Here is a 21,790-nt window from a genome sequence, read left to right as displayed (position 1 = left end):
TTCTTTATCTTCATTGTTATCCCCCTCTTCCCTTCACCCACCGCAGCATAATGGCACTCCGTAAAAGGGGTGGGGGAGCAGTCTGATGGGGAGGGAGGGGGGTAATTGGGTGAAAGTGGAGAGTGGGGGAGGGACATGTAAAGGGGAGGAAGGAGTAGAAAGGGATGGAGGACCCCTAAGAGGGGTATATGGTGACAGACAAAGGGCCAAACTAAGCCACGCATCATTTGTCGCTGACAAGTGATGATAGTAGAGGAATGCTTTTTAGGAACTAGTTAATTGATTGATTGATTGATTGATTCATTTACTAATTGAATGATTGATTAATTGGCTGCATTTTACAATATGGATTTGACACTATGTTTACATAATCATTACCAACATAACCATTTTTAAAAAAAAAATCATAATATATATATATATATAAAATGCACAACATATAATACAAAATGTTAGCACCAAATCAGCATATTAGAATGATTTCTGAAGGATCATGCAGCACTGAAAACTGTAATGACAGCTGAATATTCAGCTTTGGCATCACAGGAATAAATTACATTAAAATATAAAATAGTTATTTTACAATATAATTATATTTTACAATATTAATGTTGTATTTTTATTCAAATAAATGCAGCCTCTTTGAGCATAAGACTTTCAAAAACATAAAAAAACTGAAAAATGAATGAAATGTCTTTATTTGTTTTGTAACATATGGAATCATGACCGTTAAGAATAGGCCTATTTGTTTTGTTTAATTGCCCAAAAAAAACCCAAAACTTTTTATTACTCATTTTGAAAATACAGTGGAATTGTAAAATGATCACAATGATTTGACACAAATGTTCTGTAAACATTAAGCAAGCAACCACACTAATACATGTCCATTATCAGTGGCACTGCCTGTTTGTAAACATCAGTGTCAGGTGGAACACTTGATTATCAGAGATTGACAGTGATGCTGGATGAATACAACAGCGCCACCTGCTGGTTTTACAATTATGGCACAAACTGGGTTACATTGACAATGTTATAGTGTTGCATTTATCCAATGATTGTTTGCGTTAAAACAAACACTGTTCCCCAAATGTGTAACAAAAATGAACATATGTAACCCAAGGTCTGACTCCACGGCTGGCTGAAAGATGGTGAAAGTATACAATTAGTGATAAAGTTCGAGTGTGTTACTGATAAAAACATCCTGTCCAATCAATCACACTTTAGAAAGATTCTCAGTGGCAAAGACTGATTGATTAACAGTTTGTGCAGATTTGTCCTCTCTGAATTCTGCTGTATTCCTGCAGGTGAGTGAACAGTGGTGTATATTTTAGATTTGATAAAACAAGGCTTTTCATGGGTTTTACATCAACAACGTCACATTATAGACCCATGTATTTCAGCAACAGGGAGACTGGGGCTAGTTGTCACAAGTGCTTGTAGCGATAAGGTTTTCTGAAACATCAGCTACACAAACGTGCTTCTACAGTAGTGTTGTATGTTGGTTTTAAACATCAATTTCAAAACATGTTGTTCTGAATAACAGCATTACTTCAATTTAGCCATAGCCCACATGCTGATATTCAGACCAGCATGATTCCCAGTGTGATATTGCATTTACAGAATAGTACAATAAACAATAAGTTAATATTGTGTAACTTACATTTTATACACAATATTACCGGTTACTTTGTCTGTTTTGCTCAGCCAACGAGAATGCTTCCAACTACCAAACACATTCACATCAGAATCAACCGTTTCGTTTAGTGAATCAGTATGTTTTGAACGAATCATTTGATTCACTGACTCACTCATAAAGACGGTCACTTGTCGCCACCTACTGGTGTAAGGATGTAATAATAAGAGCCATTGTAAAATCTCCATCACTATTACACAGGTTTACCAGTCTAGTGTGACAACATACCCCACTGTAAATTAACTATATGTTATTTTTTGAGCAATTACGTTGGAATGTTTTGCTTTTTGTAGGCATATACAGACAACAAGCCCCAGTCTCTCATTTATATGAGGAAGTGGTAAATCCATACCTTGGTTCTAGGATAGGGCAGGGATCTGAAAAACATTAAAAATGCGTTACAAATCAGTATATTTATGTATAATTGTATAATGTAAAAACATAGATCAACATCTGAGAATGATTCCTGTCAAGAGTGACGTGTTTGTTCTGTGTGTGCTTGGTGTTTTGTTGATTTAGCAAACTTTAGAGGCCCTATTTAAGGTCACATAAACATTAAACATTAGCCTCAGTGCAGCTTATTCCTGTTTTTTGCAGTGTGGCAGTCTGACATAAACAGTTTATGTTCATTATATCACATGCAAACTTACCAAGATCTGCTGGGACGAAAATGGCCTCCTCAGAAAAGCCCAGAGATAAAGCAAAAGATCTGAATTTCTCAATTAGATCGGGTCTTAGTATAGATGACCGTCCTAGGAGCAATGTTTCTGACAAATTAGCATGCTTCATCAATATGTCCAAGACAGCATATGTGATATATCTTTTACATCATCAGTTTAGACTTACCATAAAGAGCTACTTGAGTGTACTCTTTGTCCATGTTCTTGTATTTAAGGGCCAAACTATAATCAGTGTAATTGGTCTCCACTATCGTGACGTCTTTTGTTATCTTGTGCCCTTAACAAAAGGTCAGATATATAATGTTAATTTTAAATGAAGGTTAGTTGAAGTGCATACTAAAATTGAAGTATATAAAGTTTAAAAAGTATATAGAGTGAAGCTAAAACCTACACTGTAAAAAGTATATGCTATATCTACTCCATAAAATTTTGGCAACAGATTACAAGCAATATTATTAATTAAATTCAACAAATAGAACTGAGTTAGAATTAATCAAATTAATTCCTTAAATGTCAACCATTTAAAACAAGTAAAAATGTAAGTAAAATTTAAACAAAAATATCTGAATAACAGACAGACGTCAAAGATGAATTAAGAACTCTTTATTTTTTATTGCCAACATTGAAGGTACCTGATGATAAGCAGAATCACTGAAGGAACGAGAAACACAAGAATTAACAGGTTTAGATGTTGATGATGATTTTATTGAAAATGTTTTGTCGCTATTATGGAGATCAGTGTTTCATTTAGTTTGACTCTTTGCTTTTTATGTCAGTTTGTGGTTTTTGTAATGTTGTTTGCTAATTTTACACATTTTAAATGGTTGACTTTTAAGGAATTAATTTGATTAATTCTAACTCAATTCTTATATGTTAAATTCAATTAATAATATTGTGTGTAATCTGTTGCCACAATTTTATTAAGTAGATAGAGCGTATTACTTTTTACAGTGTATACTGAAAAAATACTAACCTATATTTAATTAAAATATTATTTAATATAACTGAATCAACCTAAAAACATTAATTTATATCAACAAAACTTTTTAAGGGTTTAATAAGGTAGATATATTTTGTAAGGTAACAACTGCAGGTTACCACTTTTTACAGTGTATGTAAATTCAGTTTAATTTTATTCAATTTTGCACTATATTCTCAATATGCTGTATATAATAATTATTAAGAAATTGATTTAAATGTATTTGAAAGTTTTTGAGAGTTACTGGTGTTTCTGTGTGTGAATAATGACATCATGTGATAAGAAATGAGCATAAAGATGTTTGAAAGAGGAAATGAGAGCTTACTTTGGCTAAAGTAAGTGAACTCTCCAGGAACATCTGTCTTCTCGTATGAATAAACACTGACGGAGCATCCATATGGTCTGTTAGTTCAAATATATACAGATCATTAGCGCAGAGCTCTAATGTTATGTTTAACCTCATTTTCCCATCACAATATGTTTTCCCTTTGTTATTCGAGATGGTGTGATAATGTAAATATGAAACAATATCTTGTCCAAAATTATGCACCTCATGGTCCACATGGTCAGGTTCACATTTCCATTGTTATCTGGTACCAGAAGACCTTTAGAAAGCTTCAGGTAGTTTTTGTACTTTGCAAACAGCTCTGACTCATCTGCAAGTCCAATACGGTACCATTCACCTGAAAACTGACAGTAAAAGGAAGTAAAAATGGTTTGCTGTATGAAAGATGGGTTCAAGTGTACTACAAGTGGTAACTAAATACTTTTTTTTTTTTTTTTGAATACAGAGATAGTATGCTAAAAAGCACATTTTAGTTCATATTCATGGTCTCAAAATAGCACAGTTGAGTACACTTAGATGTTCTGTCAAACCTGAAGGTAGGTGAGTCTTCAGGTGCTTCTTGAAAGATGTGATGGCTTGGGTAATGAGACCTTATTGTAAGGTGTTGCCGAATTTGCTCTTTCATATTATATTATTTTCTATTACCAGAACTAAATGTCTGCGAATTTTCCACAAAGAGAAGCTGACACAATGCAGTACTTTACAGTTGTTGTTTTTTTTTACAATCGCTAGGACACATTTCTTAGGTCACTTTTTCAAAACTCTTCACACAGTGAGCACAACAGCAGTTTATGTGGGCTAAACTGTGGATTATTTATCATTGCTTTGGCACAAAATGCATCCAATGACTACTACAATTTACATAAATTCTTTTCTCACTTAGACACAAACACCACCAAAACCTATGTACTATACAGGCCAATTTGCACATGCTTACATCTTTTCAAAACTGTTAAACTTAATTTCAAAACCTAGCACAACACAAAAATGAATAAGACAAGATAGCAACATTTCTACAGTAATACCATATTGAAATATATTCTGAATCTAAAACATCAAATACTATCAAAGCAATTAGATGTAACTGAACACATACACAAGCGTTAGTCTTTCAGTTTCATTACCATCCATTCAAAAGGGGAAAACTTAGTAATAATTTTTTACTGTAATGTAAACATGGGCTATGTAAAAGATACTGCAGTGAATTATAAGCAGTAGAGAGTGTCATTCTTGTTTTGTAAAGAACTTTTACAAAAGAAATCATTATCATGCATCATGCTACCTGATGTTAGTGTTTTTAGGACTGTGTTTAATGATTGACAAAGTGTGTTTGTTGGATGAAAACCTTTGCTAGTGTTATGGAAGAATGACTTGATTTCAGACAGGTGAATGTGATTTCACCAAGTACGACATGTTCCTGGATCAACATCTTTGTTGATCCTGGAACAACATTCCAATCAAACAATCAGATTTGAGGGATAAGTTTAATGTTTATGTCAAGTTTAGGCTTGAAACCAGGGTTAGGTGCTTCTACATCACTGTTATTCTTTCCCCTCTGATAGTTTTAGTGCATTTTAAATGTGAAATTAACTGCTGTGCCAAGTTGGTTTGGAGAACTAGTGTGAAGAGTTTTGAAACAGTGACTTGGAGAAATGTGTCCTAGCGGTTGTAAAAAACTGTAATGTTAAGTTTCTTCTTTCTGTAAAAATAGCTAACTCGTATCACCAATTAAAGCAGGAATTATGAATACGTTTTCACATCACTGCATCTGTTCAATATACATCAAAACCATTGATTTTCATTCTTGTATATAAATAAATGTACACTCAATAAAAGTGCAAATACCTTTAGGGTTACAACAGCTTGTCACTGGGGCAGTACCATTAAAAAACACAACTTTGTACCTTAAGGGTAGATATTGCTACTAAAAGGTACTAAAATACACCGTTTAGGGGTAAATAAGGTACAAAGTTGTCCTTTTAAGGGTACTGCCCCAATGACAAGCTGTTGTAACCCTAAAGGTACAATTCTTGCACATTTTTTCTGACAGTGTAAGCTGATGAACCATGATCCATGCTTTAAGTAAATATTGTGATATGTGACACTTGATATCCCACTGCAGTTCGGCCTCTTTGCAACAAATGTAATGCTGTGAACATCGATTAATTTGAAATGTCTCTGCTATTAAATGAAAAACATGCATTCAATGCTTAAACTACTAACCCTCAAAATCCGCAAAACCCAAACAATTGAAAAATCATACTTACTTTCTCCAGATCAAAGTTGGGCTGAGGTTCAATAGGATACTGTTTGTTGAAACCATGCGTCCCCAAAAACATACAAAGCAAAAGTGCTAATACCAGTGTCATGCTGAAAGTTCAAACACCTCTGGATGGAAAAAGTGAAGAATACAAAACTAATGACATATCAGAGAAGCGTTGGGGAAACTCTTGGGTTTATATTTGCCAACCGCAAGGCAATGTTTGTGAAGGACAGGAGCCCAGCCCATAACACATTGCATGTGTACCGTCAGCAAGAATTTTTGTATGTTAGAGAATCTGACAGAACAGAATCGCATAGGTATTAACTGAGGATTAGACATAAACAGAAACATAAGGACATTGCAAACATGACACTTTTCACATAATGCTTTTTTTAAACAATCTTTGGACAGCTCTGCTTTAAATATTGTTCTACAGGGACAGACTGTGGGTGTAAGATGACCCTGGACTTTGACTTACACTGGTCCACACAAACATTACGACATCAATCTCTACATTACTCTTGTGTACACTGATGCACAAAGACTTGAATTAAACAGAGATCTCTTAATACCCATGAATACCTCTCTGATGGGCAACTTCTCAAGCAGTGCAACTTTATGCACATACTTTAAAAAATAACAACAACAGCTGGAAGCCGCTAGTAATTTCACAAGTTCACTCTTACATTTAATCAGATTTTAATCCGAGTGTATGCATATTTGGCGTGATGTCCGAAGGGAGGGCCCCGAGCTCGGAATTTTGCCCGAACCCAGAGTACTCGCCCAAATCCCTGGTTGGGATATGAACAATCGAGAGTGAAGAGTTGGGGTGGTGGAGGGATGCTGGAAAACTGTCGTGGGACAGAGGTAAGTCGTCTATATATAGGCCTTCTCTCGTGCTGATTGGGTAGATTATCCGAACGTGCTCCTCCTGAACTTAATAAAATCATGAGACCACACAAGCAATGATGACTCATTAATGAACAACATCACAATACATGAAATGTCAAACAGGGACTGCAATATGTTAGAATAAATAAAGAAATAAACAAATTGAACAAATTGAAATTTAATGTTGAATTACTCTATGTCTATATAGTTATGGGAAATCTTAATTACAGCTACTTTTGTGCTACTACTAGTTCTTTACATAAATGGACAGCAGTTTGCATTTTTAAATGGTTATGGTTCTGAAAGATACACAACGCTACAACAGAAACTAATCCCCAAACCCAACCCCACACCCTAACAGGCAAGACTGTCCTCGCTGCAGCCTGTAGCATTTCATACTGGATTAAATCCAATATGTAGTGGACGTGATTTTTTCCCCCAAAACCAGTTCAGCACAAACGTCTCAGGTTATGTATGTAACCATGGTTCCCTGAGAACAGGGAACGAGACACTGTGTTTGAACGCGCTATGGGGAACGTCATCACGTGAACCGGTGTTTAAAAGCAATATCAAATCTCACCAATCCTATTGGCCGGCGACAGCCTATGACGTCATCATAGACGCGACCCGGAAGTATAAAAGGAGCGCCTAGAGAAGCAGTCAGTACCTTATCGTCTGAAGGGACTGTTTAGCAGGCAGCCCCGATGCATGGCAGGTAACACAGTGTCTCGTTCCCTGTTCTCAGGGAACCATGGTTACATACGTAACCTGAGATGTTCCCTTTCGAAAGGGAACTCAACACTGTGTTTGAACACGCTATGGGGAACGATATACCCACGCCACCATGTTTGAGGGGAGTGCATGCCAAAGATGGCTAGACAAACGTCAGAACTAGCAATTCAACTGAAATGCCAGAACCACTCCCCCTACGGGTCATACATAGGCTGTCAGTGACAGCGTTCCCTATGGCCAACAGCCCAAGCTATAAGCCTCAAAGAGGCCTTCCACAGAAGGCCTACCAAGGCCGCTCAAAGGCTTCTGGGACCAACTTCCTTTTTGAAAAAAGAGTACCTCTAAGGGAATGTAGCCAGGGGGCCCGAAGGAACCCTAGCCAGTCACTTGTCAGGGGGAACAAAGTCAACCCTGAATGCAACCAGGGAGGCCAACCTGGTCTAAAAAAAGCAACCTAGTCTTGGCCAACAACCTGTCTGAACACAGAGTCTCAAATCACAATCTTCAGAGAAGATATCCAGTAAGAGTGACTGCAAAGAGGCAGTAACCAACTCAGACCAGAGCGTAGAGACGGGCATCCTGGAGAGCAGGACTCAGCTTAGCGCTTTTTACCCTTACCAATGAGGGGAGTAACACTCTGCTGAATCCTAGGATCTACTCAGCACCTGATTATTTGCACTGAGGAGGCTGTGCACTCTAAAGGAACCCAACACAGGGGAGTACATCTACCAGCCAAGGGGCAGGCCCAAACGGGGCCTGCGACTCCAGAAAGACACGTGACCTCAGCTAGTGGCAGTGTCTAAGCTCTAAGGGAGCCATATATGAGAACCAAACTATCCAGTGAGGTTAACTATTTAGCTCAACCTGAGCTTAATTCTATTCAACACATTCCAACAGGCAATGTACTCAGTAAAACACTTTATACTTTTTAAGCAAGAGGAGTACAAACTACACCAACATGCTCTGAAAGAGGCCCAAACAGGGCCTGCGACTCCCAAAAGACACGGGCGTCAGCCAGTGGTAGTGTCTAAGCTCTAAGGGAGCCTAACCTGAGAACCAAACTATCAAGTGAGGTTACCTACCTAGGATCTACTCAGCGCCTGATTATTTGCACTGAGGAGGCTGTGCACTCTAAAGGAACCCAACACAGGGGAGTACATCTACCAGCCTAGGGGCTGATCCTCAATAGGGAGGCCTCAGAGAGGCCTTCAACCACTGACCAGCTTAGGGAGCTAAGTACTATGCAGGACAACCCTCAAACGAGGGGAGTTCAGGGCTCAACCTAACAGATAAACCGTACTGTAGGCACAAAATCATGGAGGCCCAGGAAGGGGCCTGCAACATGACGTAAATTCTACATCGTGTAGAAATACATCACAGCAGCCTTGCGAAAGGCCAGACATGTGAAACTACATGCTCAATTTGCTAAAAGAACACCCAGAAGTGGGGGAAAAACTTAAAAGGGTGGCCTGTGAAGGCCACACACCTAGAAAGCTCGCTTACTGATAAGCAAGATCCCACAAACATGGAACTCGTTCAGACTGAAACCGAGTCAAACTAGCAGATAAGACTGTAGAGTACCCACATAACAGTCTACCTTAACACAATCCGACAAGCAGTGTACTCAGTAAAAACACTTTTTTACTCTTAAAGCAAGAGGAGTACAAACATACGGCATCACGCTCTGCAGGAGGCCCAAAAAAGGGCCTACGACTTCCAGAAGACACGTGGTGTCAGCTCGTTGCAGTGTTCTAAGCTCTAGGGAGCCAAATATGATAACCAAACTCTCCAGTGAGGTTAACTAGTTAATTCGACCTGAGCCACCATTCCACCAGGCAACGTACTCTGTAAAAACACCTTTTACTCTTTAAGCAAGAGGAGTACAAACTACGCCAACATGCTCTGAAAGAGGCCCAAACAGGGCCTGTGACTCCCAAAAGACACGGGCGTCAGCCAGTGGTAGTGTCTAAGCTCTAAGGGAGCCTAACCTGAGAACCAAACTATCAAGTGAGGTTACCTAGCTTAACTCAACCTGAGCTAAAATCTACACATTCCAACAGGCAATGTACTCAGTAAAAACACTTTTTACCCTTAAAGTAAGGGGAGTACAAAGAATATATGCTGCCATGCTCTGAAGGAGGCCAGAACCAGCCCACTACTTCAAATAAACACGGGCATAAACCTGTGGCAGTGCTAGTTCTAAGTGAGCAAAACTCTGACTAAACATCTACCAACAAAACTTGTGATTTTACAACAAGCTATTGTGCTCTGAAGGAAGCCCAAAACAAAGCCTTCTACTCCAAACAACACAATAAACATTGTGGCAGTGTTCAAACTCTAAAGGGAGCTACATAAGAACCAAACTGAATAGTGAGGTTCACTAAACAAACTCAACCTGAGCTATGCATTCCAACAGGCCATATACTCAGTAAAAAACACTTTTTACCCTTCTTAGCAAGGGGAGTACAAACTTAGTCACCATGCTCTGAAGGAGGCCAGAACAAAGCCTACTACTACAGAAAACAGGTGCTAACCTGTGGCAGCAACAGAGTTATTGGGCTCACATTGTGTAGGGCAAAATAGAACTAGAGCATTAACAGCCCTGAGAAACAGGGGAATGCTTCACTTTTCATTCATACTACCCTGAAATTGAATTCCAAGGGTGGGCGCTTTTCGCCAAAGACAGATTAGACATCTGTACTGAACCCTAGGGAACAGGAGCTAAATAAAGCTAACACTGTTCACTCAAGCTTGAATCTTAATTCAAGGGGTTCAGGGGAAAAGACTAAACAAAGTATAGAATGAAAAGCTCTAGAAAAGTGGGGCCACAGCAACACTAGCATTTTCTTATTCACATAGTGATAAGGGGCCTACCACCTGAGACAACGGCACCAGGGAGACTTAGCAATAGTCTGCTACCTTAGCTGCTATCTATCTTGCACCTACACCAAAGGGGTAATGGGCCTTGGCCTGACAACTCTGATAAGAGGAGGCCAGAACTAGGAAAAACTACACTCTCCTGACAGAGGTAGTAATAAAAGGGTGAAATGCTGCAGTATATCACCTAAACCCTAGTCCCAGCCTAGGCCAGCTATAGCTGTGGGCCTATAGGGCCACACATAAGCATAGATCTGCCTGGGGCTAAAACTCAGCCTCTAAAACTTTCGATAGAGAGGAGGCAAACTCTGAGAAATAACTCATAAACAAGAGCTCAGAGGAGCGATGCTCAGCCCAAGCCAAACAATGTCAGGCGACCCCGAAGGCCGACCCTTAACATAGATCTATCTGAAGTAAAGAGTGCTAATCTCTAATACAAACTCTAGCTATGACCAGAGGAGAAAGCTACTCGACCATATGGTGGCTGTAAAGGCAGCCATATTGCCAACACAAAGAGATAAATCGTTCTAGCCAACCTAATGGAACTTCAGGCCCTTAATTCCCCTTCTCTTTTTTTCACACACCCAGGAAAAAACTATGCAGGAAACTAAGGTCAATATATTTAAAAATATAAATATAGACCAAGCTCACCTTCCTGCGGCTCGAAGAACTGAGACTTACCATCATAGAAGGATGGAATCTATGGTTCTTTCAAGCCTGAAAGAGCCCCTTCACTATCAAGCCAAAAGGCGAGCCAACAGAAAATTTTATCATGGGCCCAGCCCTCGGCCTGATTGTAAGAAGCGCCTGGGTAAAATATCATTACTCAGGAGGTGGAAGAAAAAAGGAGAGGGTAGACGTGACTACCCTCATGGAGAGGAAATCAACCACTGACACTGCTGGCGTCTGTAATTGATTACCTCCCTCAAATCTTTCTTCTTCCTAGAGTCCCGCCTTCTCTGGGACCTACTCTAAGGAGGAGGAGGTGCCCGAGAGGTGATACTGGACTTCTGGCCCTGTCTCCGATCCTCGGATTAGGATGGGCCAGGACCTCCTGTCTGTCTGGGCCCAGAATCAGATCTGAGCGGTATGTAGATTTAAACGCTGCCGTTGATCCAGATCCTCCAGCAGATCAGCCTGGTGAGCCTGTAACACTGCCATCATTTATAAGGCAGCACCAGTCTGACCCGCTGCCGCGTATGCCCTGCCATTCAAGCGAGATGTAATCTTAAGGAGCTTCGAAGGCAGGACCGGAGCTTTTAATGTCTGTGCCCACCCTGTGACGAGATAGTTAGCAAACATCTCCTCAATAGGGGGCATCGACACATACCCATGCTGGCTCATTCCCTCAACATCAGCGAAATTAGCTCCCTGATGTCGGTGAATATGAGCCGAGTACGGATTCTTCCATGCCTTCTCGATCTCCACATATAGATCAGGAAAGAATGGAAGGCTCACGGGGGGGGTGCCAGATTATGGTCGGAAAGGAATCGTACGTCGAGACGTCCGCGTACGGTCCCTTTCTTAACGCACTCTCATGGCAGCTGCAGCCTGCCAGAAGCACGCTCTGTAACCTAGAGCAGCTCCGCATACGCGGGACAGGGAGGCTTTGAAGTTTCAGAAGGCTCGCCTTCTTCCTCTTCAACAGCCATCTCCTGCTCTCTTGGGCTTAAACATCATGACCAGAAGAGCACTCGCTGCTGGATCAGATGATGTCAAAGAAAGAACATCATCGTCATCCAGCAGCTTACCCTCATCAGCCGCTAGGGTTTGCGAGAGATATACACCTCTCTCTAACTCCTCAGCAAGCTTCATCTGTGATCCCCATGATTTCAGTCGCCGCTCCGCCTCAGCACGGGCTGGACCAGAACCACCAGGCACAGATGCCAGCCGCTCTTCCCTCGAGAAGAGAGCCAAACGAGAGCGGAGCATCCTAATAGGCAGACGCTCACAGTTTACACAGACAGCACCCTCGAGCACTGTCTGTGCATGCTCTTCTCCCAGACAGAAAACGCACAGATTGTGTGTGTCATCGGGTGTCAAAAACCTGGGACACGGATCCACTCACTTCCTGAAACGTTTGTTAGACATAGTACAATTTTTACCAGATTCAAAGAATTGAAATCAGACAAAACAGTCCCTGAAGACGAAAAGATACTGACTGCTTCTCTAGGCACTCCTTTTATACTTCCAGGTCGCGCCTATGATGACATCATAGGCTGTCGCCGGCCAATAGGATTGGTGAGATTTGATATTGCTTTCAGACACCGGTTCACATGATGACGTTCCCCATAGCGTGTTCAAACGCAGTGTTGAGTTCCCTTTCAAAAAGGAACTACGACCAGCAGCCAATTTAAATGATTTTATTACTGATTTCAATCACAGTGATAATTGCCTACACAATGCAACAAATACTAACCCCTAAATCTACCCTGCACCTGGGTTCACGCATCCACTACGCATTGGATTTATGCTGCCTTCACGTGCTATCAGAATTAATGTAAATACGAATTTCCTAGTTAAAAATTGGACATGAATGCCCTCTCAAGTCATATTACCACTGGGAAGTTTGGGGTAATTTTAAGACCCAAGATCCAGAGATGGGCAGGCCACAAACTTTAAACATGGCGGAGGGGAGAACAATTGCTGCCGTGACTGGTATTCTTTATTATTTTTTTCCCCCACAACCACTACGCTTTGTCTTGTCATTAAAGTAGTGCATATTTATATATATGAATAATCATTTGAAGCGTATTGTATATATTGTACACAGCGAAAATAGCCTGTATTTGACTGAAATTCCAGAATCATCAGCAAGGTGACTATAGATAGCATGGTGAATGTATGGTTTTCAATGAATGGGACACTAAATATAATTTTGGCTTTAATAAGATTTCTCCAATTAATAAGCAAGAATAAATCTGGTGTCCTTCATGGTTCCTGTTCTTTCTGACAACAAAGCACTTGAATGTGAGGAGCTTGTAATCACGACTTCTGAAAGTAGGGATGTAGGAAATTTCCGCTAGCACGTGAAAGCAGCATAAATCCAGTATGTCATCGCAATACAGGCTGCAGTGAGGACATCTTGCGAAAAGTAGCTTGAAATTAACCAATTGTTGAGCTTTCGGGACACCCCATTGCTTTCATTACTCTGACCTGCAGATACCCACAGTTGAAATCTAAAGGCTCTTCCACACCAACAGTTAAATGAATAAGTCTCAGGCTGCAAATTCACAGCTGTAAAGTAGAGGGCGCATCCAAAAAAAAACAACAAAAAAAAAACTTTCAGCTGTGCTGCCATTCTGGATTGCAGAAGAGTAGGACACAGGAGAAGAAAGTTCAACACTTATACTTCAGCAATAAAAAAAATAAAATAAAAAAAATGAATAAAAAAATGTAACATACATTACATGCATCGTTACTTGAAAAAGTAATCTGATTACATAACTCAAGTTACCCCCAACTGCTTATAACCACTATCTAGTACCAGATGGCAAAAATAATAAAAGTGATTTATTAGGGGAAAAAAAGTCAATTGGCAAAGAATGTTGAGGCTGCTCATTTTATCTGTATTCATCAGCATTTTAGAAATAACTTTTTACAAAATTCCTTTTTTAATAAAAAAATCATATTTGGCATATCACATAATTTGGCATGTAATTGTTCATTCTTGACATTATTACAGTACAGCGCGTAATACTGTGAACACTCAGCACCACATTCCAAAGCAATTCATCTTCACTTTTGAGAGTTCGTTTATTTTGCTCATGAATGAAGCAAACAACAAAGAGTTCTTCAGTAACCATGTATATTAAAGGAATTAGTATTAATTAGTATTATCGCACTTGGTTCAATTTCTTTGTTATACACCAAAAAAATAAGCAAGTGAGGTCAGAAAAAAAAAAATGATGCAGTCACCAGTGCAGGTAATTACATTCTTATTTTACTTTTATAACAATATATCTACAGAATATAAAAACGAGTTTCAAGTTAAACTCAACATTTCAGAAATATTTTTGAGATTGATCAAGTCAGATCAAATAGTAGTTTGAGTTACATTTTAAATTAGAATGTGAGCCATGCACATACTCATTTTAAAATGTAACCCAAGCTACTTGATACAGAGGAAATGCAATGAAAACTAATGGAAAAAAGCTTATAAACTCTGTCAAATGAATAGTTGTTCATGCACAATATATTGAGACCTTTCTCAAAAAACATCCATCATGTGACTTGCAAACAAGTTCAAAAATAAACACAATGTAAAGTCATGATGTTTAAGGGTGTACTCACAGTAACAGTATGATGAGTCATGTTAAAAATTCTTGAACACTGAAACATCAGCCACTATCTATCACACTAATTCAATGACAAATCACATTAAGACAACAGAAAAGTGTCAAATACACACATTCAATCTGTAAACATATTCATTATTTTAAAACATTAGATGTTTTTAACATGTCAATGCAACTGGTTTCTTTAATATTTTGATGTTGGCACTGAGAAAAGTTGTCTAGCGCCGATGAGTCCCTTTAAAACGAGCTTGAATCTCCTCCAAAGTTTTGCCTTTAGTCTCAGGGACAAACACAGCAGTGAAGATGACATTGAGAGCACACAGTCCTGAAAACATCCAGAATGTCCCTGCACTAGTTATGGCATCCTGAAAGAGACATTATTGATTTAGTATCAGACCTGTTCATTAAACCTAGAACGTTTCTGGGGAAAATACATAACAGTCAGCTCACCATAAGGTTGTGGAAGGTCTTGGTGACAATGAAGGCACAGGTCCAGTTGGTAAGCACACACAGAGCACTGCCCAATCCCCTCACTCGTGTGGGAAAGATCTCGGACATCACCAACCAAGGAGTAGGACCCCATCCGAGAGCAAAACCTGGTTAACATACAGCATGTAACACAGAGTCAGACAAACTGTCTGTTCACTCACTCGTCTTACGCATATTTCACCAAAAATATAAAATGGACAATAGTATAGCTACATAAACTTTTTGAGAAATAATTTTTCTTTGAGGCATGAAGTAGCAAGAAAACTAGATATCACTGTATATTTTGCTTCGATTTTTTTTTTAAGTCAATTTACAGTCTACATCTGTAAAATAATTGATACTCATTATTTAGATGGACAGAAAGTCCACAAGTCTATTATTTTATCAAATGTTTTAGATGAACCCGTTCCTAAACAGAACATTAGGGTTGTGAATCTTTGGGCAGACTGTGAATCAATTCGATTAACAATTCATAGGTGTTTTTAAGTGCATTTTAAGTGCATTCATGTCTTAGGCAAGAAAAAGAAAAACTACTTAAGATTTTATTTATTTCCATGTAATTTCTTGGTCTGGAAATAACAATTTTAAAAGTCCTTATTATAACCAGGTTTTCCATGACCGTGGGAACCCCGTGTCACTAAACCAATCCAAATATCCCCATATTATCTTGTTTTCTCAAGGTCTCCTCTCAGTTTTCTAATACACCTTAAATGACTTCTGCTCACCCAAATAAGCAGTAAAATGTCAGTGTCCAGCTAAGGTTGGAGCTAAACTCTGCATGAAAGTGGACCTAGAGGGCCAGAGTTGAGAACCTCTTTTCTGGTGTATGAATTATATAAGGTTATTTTGTCATCCTGCAACTGTCTGATAAAAAGTCTGATAGTCCCTCCCCATTGGCTACGCAAGGAAAGCTGCAACAATTGAGTCCATGAAATGTTCAACACTCCACACAATTTTTTTGGTTAAGTAAATGCATCATTCAGGTATCTGAAGTACACTTTTTCCATTGTCTATAAGTCTATACTGCGATTCATTTGATTTTTTTTTTTTTTTTGCATTTTAATGAAATTTTTGACAGAAACAAACGATTCATGATTCAAAAATCCATGATTCAAGATTGATGCATATGCATTGGCAGGATTTGAAATCAATGCATCGAGAAACAAGTTAATCTTTACACCCCACTGCACATACAAACAAACAAACTACGAATAACTTCCTCTCTATGTATGGAGTATTAGGCTAGAATAATCGAATCATTTTATCTTGACCACATACAGCAGCAAATCTTAATACATCTGCAGAATAATTCTTGTTCTATGGTAAGTTTCAGTGAAATACATTTCTTCTAACCTGTAATAAAAAGGCCCATGCTTCCCACAGCCAGCCAGGCCAGGTCTGTCGGGGGCTGCTCTGCCAGAGGACCCTGGGCGTCTGTTAGTAAACTCGTCAGTGAGGAGTTATTGTGCTTCATCACAGTCAACTTGAAATACACTCCAAACACTGCTTCACTAACACACATGGTGACACCTTGTGGGGGACCCAAAATAGAAGGTAATCAAATTTTCTTTCTTTTCAAAAACAGTGCAAATAGATTATTCCATAAAAGATGCTTCTACCAGAAAAGATGAGAAGAACTTTCCTCCCAGCCTTGTCCATGATAACAGCAGCAACTGCAGTGAAGACCACCTGTGTGGCTGCAACAATAACAGTGGCCACATCGCTGCTCTGCGGCAGACAATAAAGAACATTACAGTGTACATTAACATGAGAAATGAAGGTTCTTGAGCTTCATCAAAAACACTCACTTTGAAATGGGCCTGCTCGAAGATCGTCTCTGCATAAAACATGATGGCATTAATGCCAGTAAATTGCTGGAAGAGCATCATCATAATGCCTACGCCTAAAGGCTTATAGACACCAGGGTCCTTCAGATCCGCCAGACTGAAGCTTTGCTCCTGTAATCAATTAAATATCAATCTTAGTGACTTATATACAGCTGTACAAAGAATTTTATTTATTTATTAAATTAAAAAAAAAGCTATGGAAAAGTGAAATAAACTTAAAATCATCAAAGATAAAATGAAACTTCAGTTCTAGTTGGTAACACCCATATTTAATGATTCAATCAGTTCATGTTGGATAAAATTAAAGGTATAGTTCACCCCAAAAAAAATCTGTCATTAATTACTCTATATAATGATATGCCATCGTGTAGTTTCAAACCTATAATACTTTCACTCCTCTCCGAAACACAAATTAAAATACTTTTAATGAAACCATATTTGATGTGCTCTATGTATGTGCCTTAGATCAGTGTACTGTATATTGATAATATACATAGATAGCATTTATATATTTGAATTAAAGCCTAAATTAAATTTAAACACCCTCATATCTTAATTTAAAACATGAGGGTGAGTAAATGAACTAACTCTTTGGGCGTGTTTACACCTGGTCACTTAATGGGTTTTCTCTGATCGGATAGCCATCCCATTGTGAAAAGACCATGTATAAATGCCCTCAGAAACCCTTTCGAGACTTCAGGAGGTGTTCTGAGATGCATTCCAGATGAAACTGGACAAGTGTAAATGCATCTGGTTGTTGAAACCACATATGCAAAATTTTGTTCCTCTCAAAATGTTAAAAAATATGACGTTATAGCTTGAATATGACAGCGCTAACATGCATCACCACAGATGAGTAGCTGAGTATCTCTTCAGCAAGCCAACGCGCAAACAAAACTGAAAATAAGTCGGAGATGCTCAACACACAATCAACTTCATTAAAACTATTGAGACTAAAAGATCTTACCGGTGCTGTTGCCACTCTTTCTCGTGGGAATTGAAGAACGGATTTATATTCTTTTTGCGGAGACACATTTACGTATGTGGCCAAGTGTACATGAAACCGTTTTAACAAATCAGATAGCTATCTGATCAGTTAAAATGCATAAAGTGACCAGGTGTAAACAGGCCCTTTAAGATGCCCAACATTTTTTGTCAATGAATTTCCAGTTCACTCAAAAAAAAGTCACATTATAAAAGTAAAATGGCAATTCATGTTGATTTTAGTTTTGAAAGCAGCTCAACATTTGTTGTTTGAGATGTGAAATGAGAAATTTGTGATGTCTAACTTCATTTTTGTAGGCCTCTTCTATTCTCGCACACTCCCACTCTGCAGGGGCATCAGGACCCCTGACGAAGCGCAGGGCCTCCTCTGCCTCTCTTCTTTTCCCTTGGGAGAGCAGGAACCGTGGCGTCTCCGGCATGAAGCACATAAACACCAGCATTAGTGTGGGAGGGATAGAGGATGTGATTGCTAACCATCGCCAGTCCAAGAACAAACCTGATAAAATTAATTTTGCATTACTTAAAGCGGTACTTCACTCAAAAATTACTATTCTGTCATCATTTACTCACCCTCATGTCATCATATAAATCACACCTTAAATGACTGGAGATACTTTTAAGTTATATACTACTACTGATCACACAGTATGAGTCAGGTTTTCATACTCTTCATGTAAACACAGCTCAGATAGAGCCGTGTACAATGCAGGCTCTGTGTATGTTGAAGAGGGACATTCTTGAGCTAACTCCTGACCTATTCCATTAATGCAATACTGAAAAGCATTAGAGTCATTCCACAAGGATTCTCGCCAGAAGAAATTCAGATGGCATTCACACACATCTGAGTGAATTTCAAAGAACAAATGAAGTATTGGAGTGCAGGGCTACATTGGAAAAGAGACATTATGGCCTGGTTTCAAAGACAGGGCTTAGACTAGGCCATTTAAGTAGCTTTTATAAACGTGCCTTAAAAAAACATTACTGGTGTGCATCTTGAGACAAAACAATGGCACTGACATATTTTAAGATAAGTTTGTACAATTGACTTGCATGCATTTTAGTCTGGGACTAGGCTTAAGCCTTCTCCGTAAAACTGGGCATATATGTGCAAGATCTCGCTGAGGTCAGTGAAAAAGGTTCAAATGTGTCTTCTGATTAAACATTAACAATCATCTCATACAGCTAAATGGAGTAACAGCTAACTATTACTCTCAAAGGCACTCAAGTAATTCAGTCACAAGATTTAAATGAGAGCCAATACCTGCTATATAGGCTCCCATAATGCCTATCACAACCATAAGTTGCACACAGGATCCCAAAGTTCCCCTAACACGCTCATGAGCCATTTCAGAGATGTAAAGCTGCAGAAACAGACAAGAAAAAACAAGTCAAATAAATAATGTGCTACTGATCTAAATTTCCATAAATTTGGTTAAAAACATTGTTTGCATAATTTAAATATATATTATATAATATATAATAATATAAATTATAGAACACATGGTCAGGTCAAAGTGTCTGAATAATTTTTGGTTCCAAATTTTTATCAGTTTTACTGGTAGTCCACTGTATGAAGAATTTTTGGGTATAATATGTCACAGTTTACTTTGCATAAATTAACTATAGTGTCCTGCACCCACTAGTAAAAATATATTAAAAATATCAAAAAATATGTCTGGATAATTTTTGGTTTGACAATATATATATATATATATATATATATATATATATAGTGCAACAGTGCCCACCAACATTTTCAGTGGCCTTGGTTCCAAAAGTATTTTTCCCATACGTTTTACCCATAGGGATTTTAAAAATGTCTTTGTTAAAGTGTAATAAGCCATGAAACAAACCAACCAGCTACGAGGTAAATCACAAAATTTAATTTGACGCAAAAAAGTATTTGAAAATTGGACAAAAAGTTGAATGGCTTTAATGAGGGAAAGAACTACAATCCCATGAAGCACTGTGAATGACATAGTAGAATTAAAATCGATGGAGAAATATAAAACTATTCAAGGAAACTATTATTTAAAGCTGTTGAATATATACAGAAACATCTATTGCTAAAAATGCATTCAAACATTCAAGTAGTCTGAGAGCATAGGAACATTCACTCTATTACATCATTTGCAGTGCTTCATGGAAGTGGTTGGCTACTAAAGAGCTCCTTTGCTCTGATTGGAGGACATTTCTTTGCAGAATAGGAAAGTTAGGTAAGATATTTATCACTAAATTCTCATAGGGAAAATGAATAGGATTTTTACTTTCGTTAACTGACTGTTGCAGTCTATAATGATGATGAATATAATACTAATAATACTAATGTTTTATAATAATACTAATTTAATCAATACATTTATTATTATTATTATTATTATTATTATTATACTCTGCATATGGCAATAAATAAGGAATTCTTACAGGTACAACAAGTGAAGTCACTCCACTGGCCAGACCAGTGAGAACTCTGCCCACATATAACATCCAGTGGTTCTGAGCAGCAATAATGATGGTAAACCCAAAGATGAATGGTATTGCACAGAACATAAGGCTCAACTTTCGTCCAATCTTCTCCACAATCCATCCTCCCAGAAGACCCCCAAGAGCCGCACCAATGGTCACCACAGACTATAAGACACAAAAATATAATGTTAAAACATCTGAACCCATGTTTGACAATCAAATGTCAATACACTGACAACTACATTTGGATTTTGGTTCTTCTTTAAACACCCTCCAGCTCTGACACTACAATGAAAATTTAAGTTCTGGGAACTGAAAATGACACGCATTTCCTTTACTGTACAGCCACATTGTAGTTGATAATAATAATTAAAAAAAAAAATCACACTGAGAAGAAAAAAACAGACCAAAAGCATTCACATACCCCAAACCAGGAAGCCTCATCTGTGCTGAGCTGCAGTCTCGGGTCTTGGATTCTGCAGAGTTCAGGTATGGCAGGAGAGCTGTAGCCCAGCACAAACCCAAAACTCAGGGGTCCCAGAACTGCTGCGAATGTGGCCATGTATAACTTCCCATTCTTAACTTTACTGTTGAGAGAAACATTAAAATTAGTTAAGAAACAATAAGCATTGGGTAAGTTTCATATCCTTGTTGAACAGGTATATGCTTACCGGTGTGGGAACCCTTTATGGAAAGTCACTGCAGACTTATTTCTGGTATGACAATATTTGAATATTTCCTCATGAACTTTGAACAGATTACTGAGTTCATAAAAATTTAAAGTGGCAATTATCTGTAATTGAGTAGTATTATATTTATTTGAGGATATAAACCATGGTGTTCTTTGAAGCACCGTGATAACCATCGTTGTAACATGAGATCTTCACATAACTTTTGTTTTCTGTAAGAGGAAAAACCCCTGAAGACAATACAGTGACACTTACTCCAGGTAGGCGTCCTGCTCGGATCTGTCCTCTTCTGTTTGTTCATCATTGACCAACAGTGGTCTGGTCTCCTCATAATGATCCATCGTGTCTCCTCTTATTTACAAATGATAATCAAGTAATCAAGCAAGTTCGTAGATGATCGCCACGGACAAATTGTGTTTTTATGTCATATTTTACAACTGACAACACACGAGCAAGTTCAGCCAGTGGTGTAACGTTATCAAAAGCATCCCGGCACCCCGGGTAAAACTGCTGTACTCAGTAAAACCAGTGTCAT

General features: G+C 38.5%; 2 protein-coding genes and 1 long non-coding RNA gene across 4 annotated transcripts; 1 reads left to right on the top strand and 2 right to left on the bottom strand.

Moving 5' to 3' along the window:
- Positions 1 to 682: 682 nt before the first annotated feature.
- On the bottom strand, positions 683 to 6,249 carry lcn15 (lipocalin 15). Of its 2 annotated transcripts, XM_051894858.1 has the most exons (7): positions 5,966 to 6,241; positions 3,903 to 4,042; positions 3,678 to 3,754; positions 2,540 to 2,650; positions 2,344 to 2,445; positions 2,046 to 2,070; positions 683 to 1,138 (listed from the first exon to the last, which is right to left on the bottom strand). In XM_051894858.1, the coding sequence occupies exons 1-7, from the start codon at positions 6,065 to 6,067 to the stop codon at positions 1,045 to 1,047; spliced, it is 651 nt and encodes a 216-aa protein (XP_051750818.1). In that variant the 5' UTR covers positions 6,068 to 6,241; the 3' UTR covers positions 683 to 1,044. The 2 variants fall into 2 exon arrangements, with proteins under 2 accessions (XP_051750818.1, XP_051750819.1); XM_051894859.1 differs by lacking the exon at positions 683 to 1,138 and having other exon boundaries at positions 1,209 to 2,070; positions 5,966 to 6,249.
- Positions 6,250 to 6,483: 234 nt separating this feature from the next.
- Positions 6,484 to 18,544, top strand: LOC127513210 (uncharacterized). The gene is made up of 3 exons (XR_007930363.1): positions 6,484 to 6,828; positions 16,632 to 16,802; positions 18,398 to 18,544. It is a non-coding gene; the product is annotated as an uncharacterized LOC127513210 (long non-coding RNA).
- On the bottom strand, positions 14,010 to 21,784 carry slc2a8 (solute carrier family 2 member 8). Its single transcript, XM_051894856.1, has 10 exons — positions 21,511 to 21,784; positions 20,991 to 21,153; positions 20,525 to 20,731; positions 19,362 to 19,461; positions 18,385 to 18,596; positions 17,057 to 17,206; positions 16,868 to 16,976; positions 16,602 to 16,778; positions 15,210 to 15,355; positions 14,010 to 15,124 (listed from the first exon to the last, which is right to left on the bottom strand). The coding sequence occupies exons 1-10, from the start codon at positions 21,594 to 21,596 to the stop codon at positions 14,978 to 14,980; spliced, it is 1,497 nt and encodes a 498-aa protein (XP_051750816.1). The 5' UTR covers positions 21,597 to 21,784; the 3' UTR covers positions 14,010 to 14,977.
- Positions 21,785 to 21,790: the final 6 nt, after the last annotated feature.

Source organism: Ctenopharyngodon idella, chromosome 5 (genome assembly GCF_019924925.1).
Source record: "Ctenopharyngodon idella isolate HZGC_01 chromosome 5, HZGC01, whole genome shotgun sequence".
In the NCBI taxonomy this organism is placed as follows: domain Eukaryota; kingdom Metazoa; phylum Chordata; class Actinopteri; order Cypriniformes; family Xenocyprididae; genus Ctenopharyngodon; species Ctenopharyngodon idella.
The sequence above is the reverse complement of the archived record's forward strand: the minus strand, read 5'-3'. Positions and strand labels throughout refer to the sequence as shown.

Excerpts from the sequence above, each read along its gene's own strand:
- lcn15 (XM_051894858.1), bottom strand. The coding sequence starts at position 6,067 with ATGACACTGGTATTAGCACTTTTGCTTTGTATGTTTTTGGGGACGCAT. Across the intron at positions 3,755-3,902 it reads CTGACCATGTGGACCATGAG|ACCATATGGATGCTCCGTCA; the intron begins GTGCATAATTTT and ends TTGAACTAACAG. Across the intron at positions 2,071-2,343 it reads TTTCGTCCCAGCAGATCTTG|ATCCCTGCCCTATCCTAGAA; the intron begins GTAAGTTTGCAT and ends AATGTTTTTCAG.
- slc2a8 (XM_051894856.1), bottom strand. The coding sequence starts at position 21,596 with ATGGATCATTATGAGGAGACCAGACCACTGTTGGTCAATGATGAACAA. Across the intron at positions 18,597-19,361 it reads TATGGGAGCCTATATAGCAG|GTTTGTTCTTGGACTGGCGA; the intron begins GTATTGGCTCTC and ends TAATTTTATCAG. Across the intron at positions 15,356-16,601 it reads CATGGGCCTTTTTATTACAG|GTTTTGCTCTCGGATGGGGT; the intron begins GTTAGAAGAAAT and ends TATGTTAACCAG.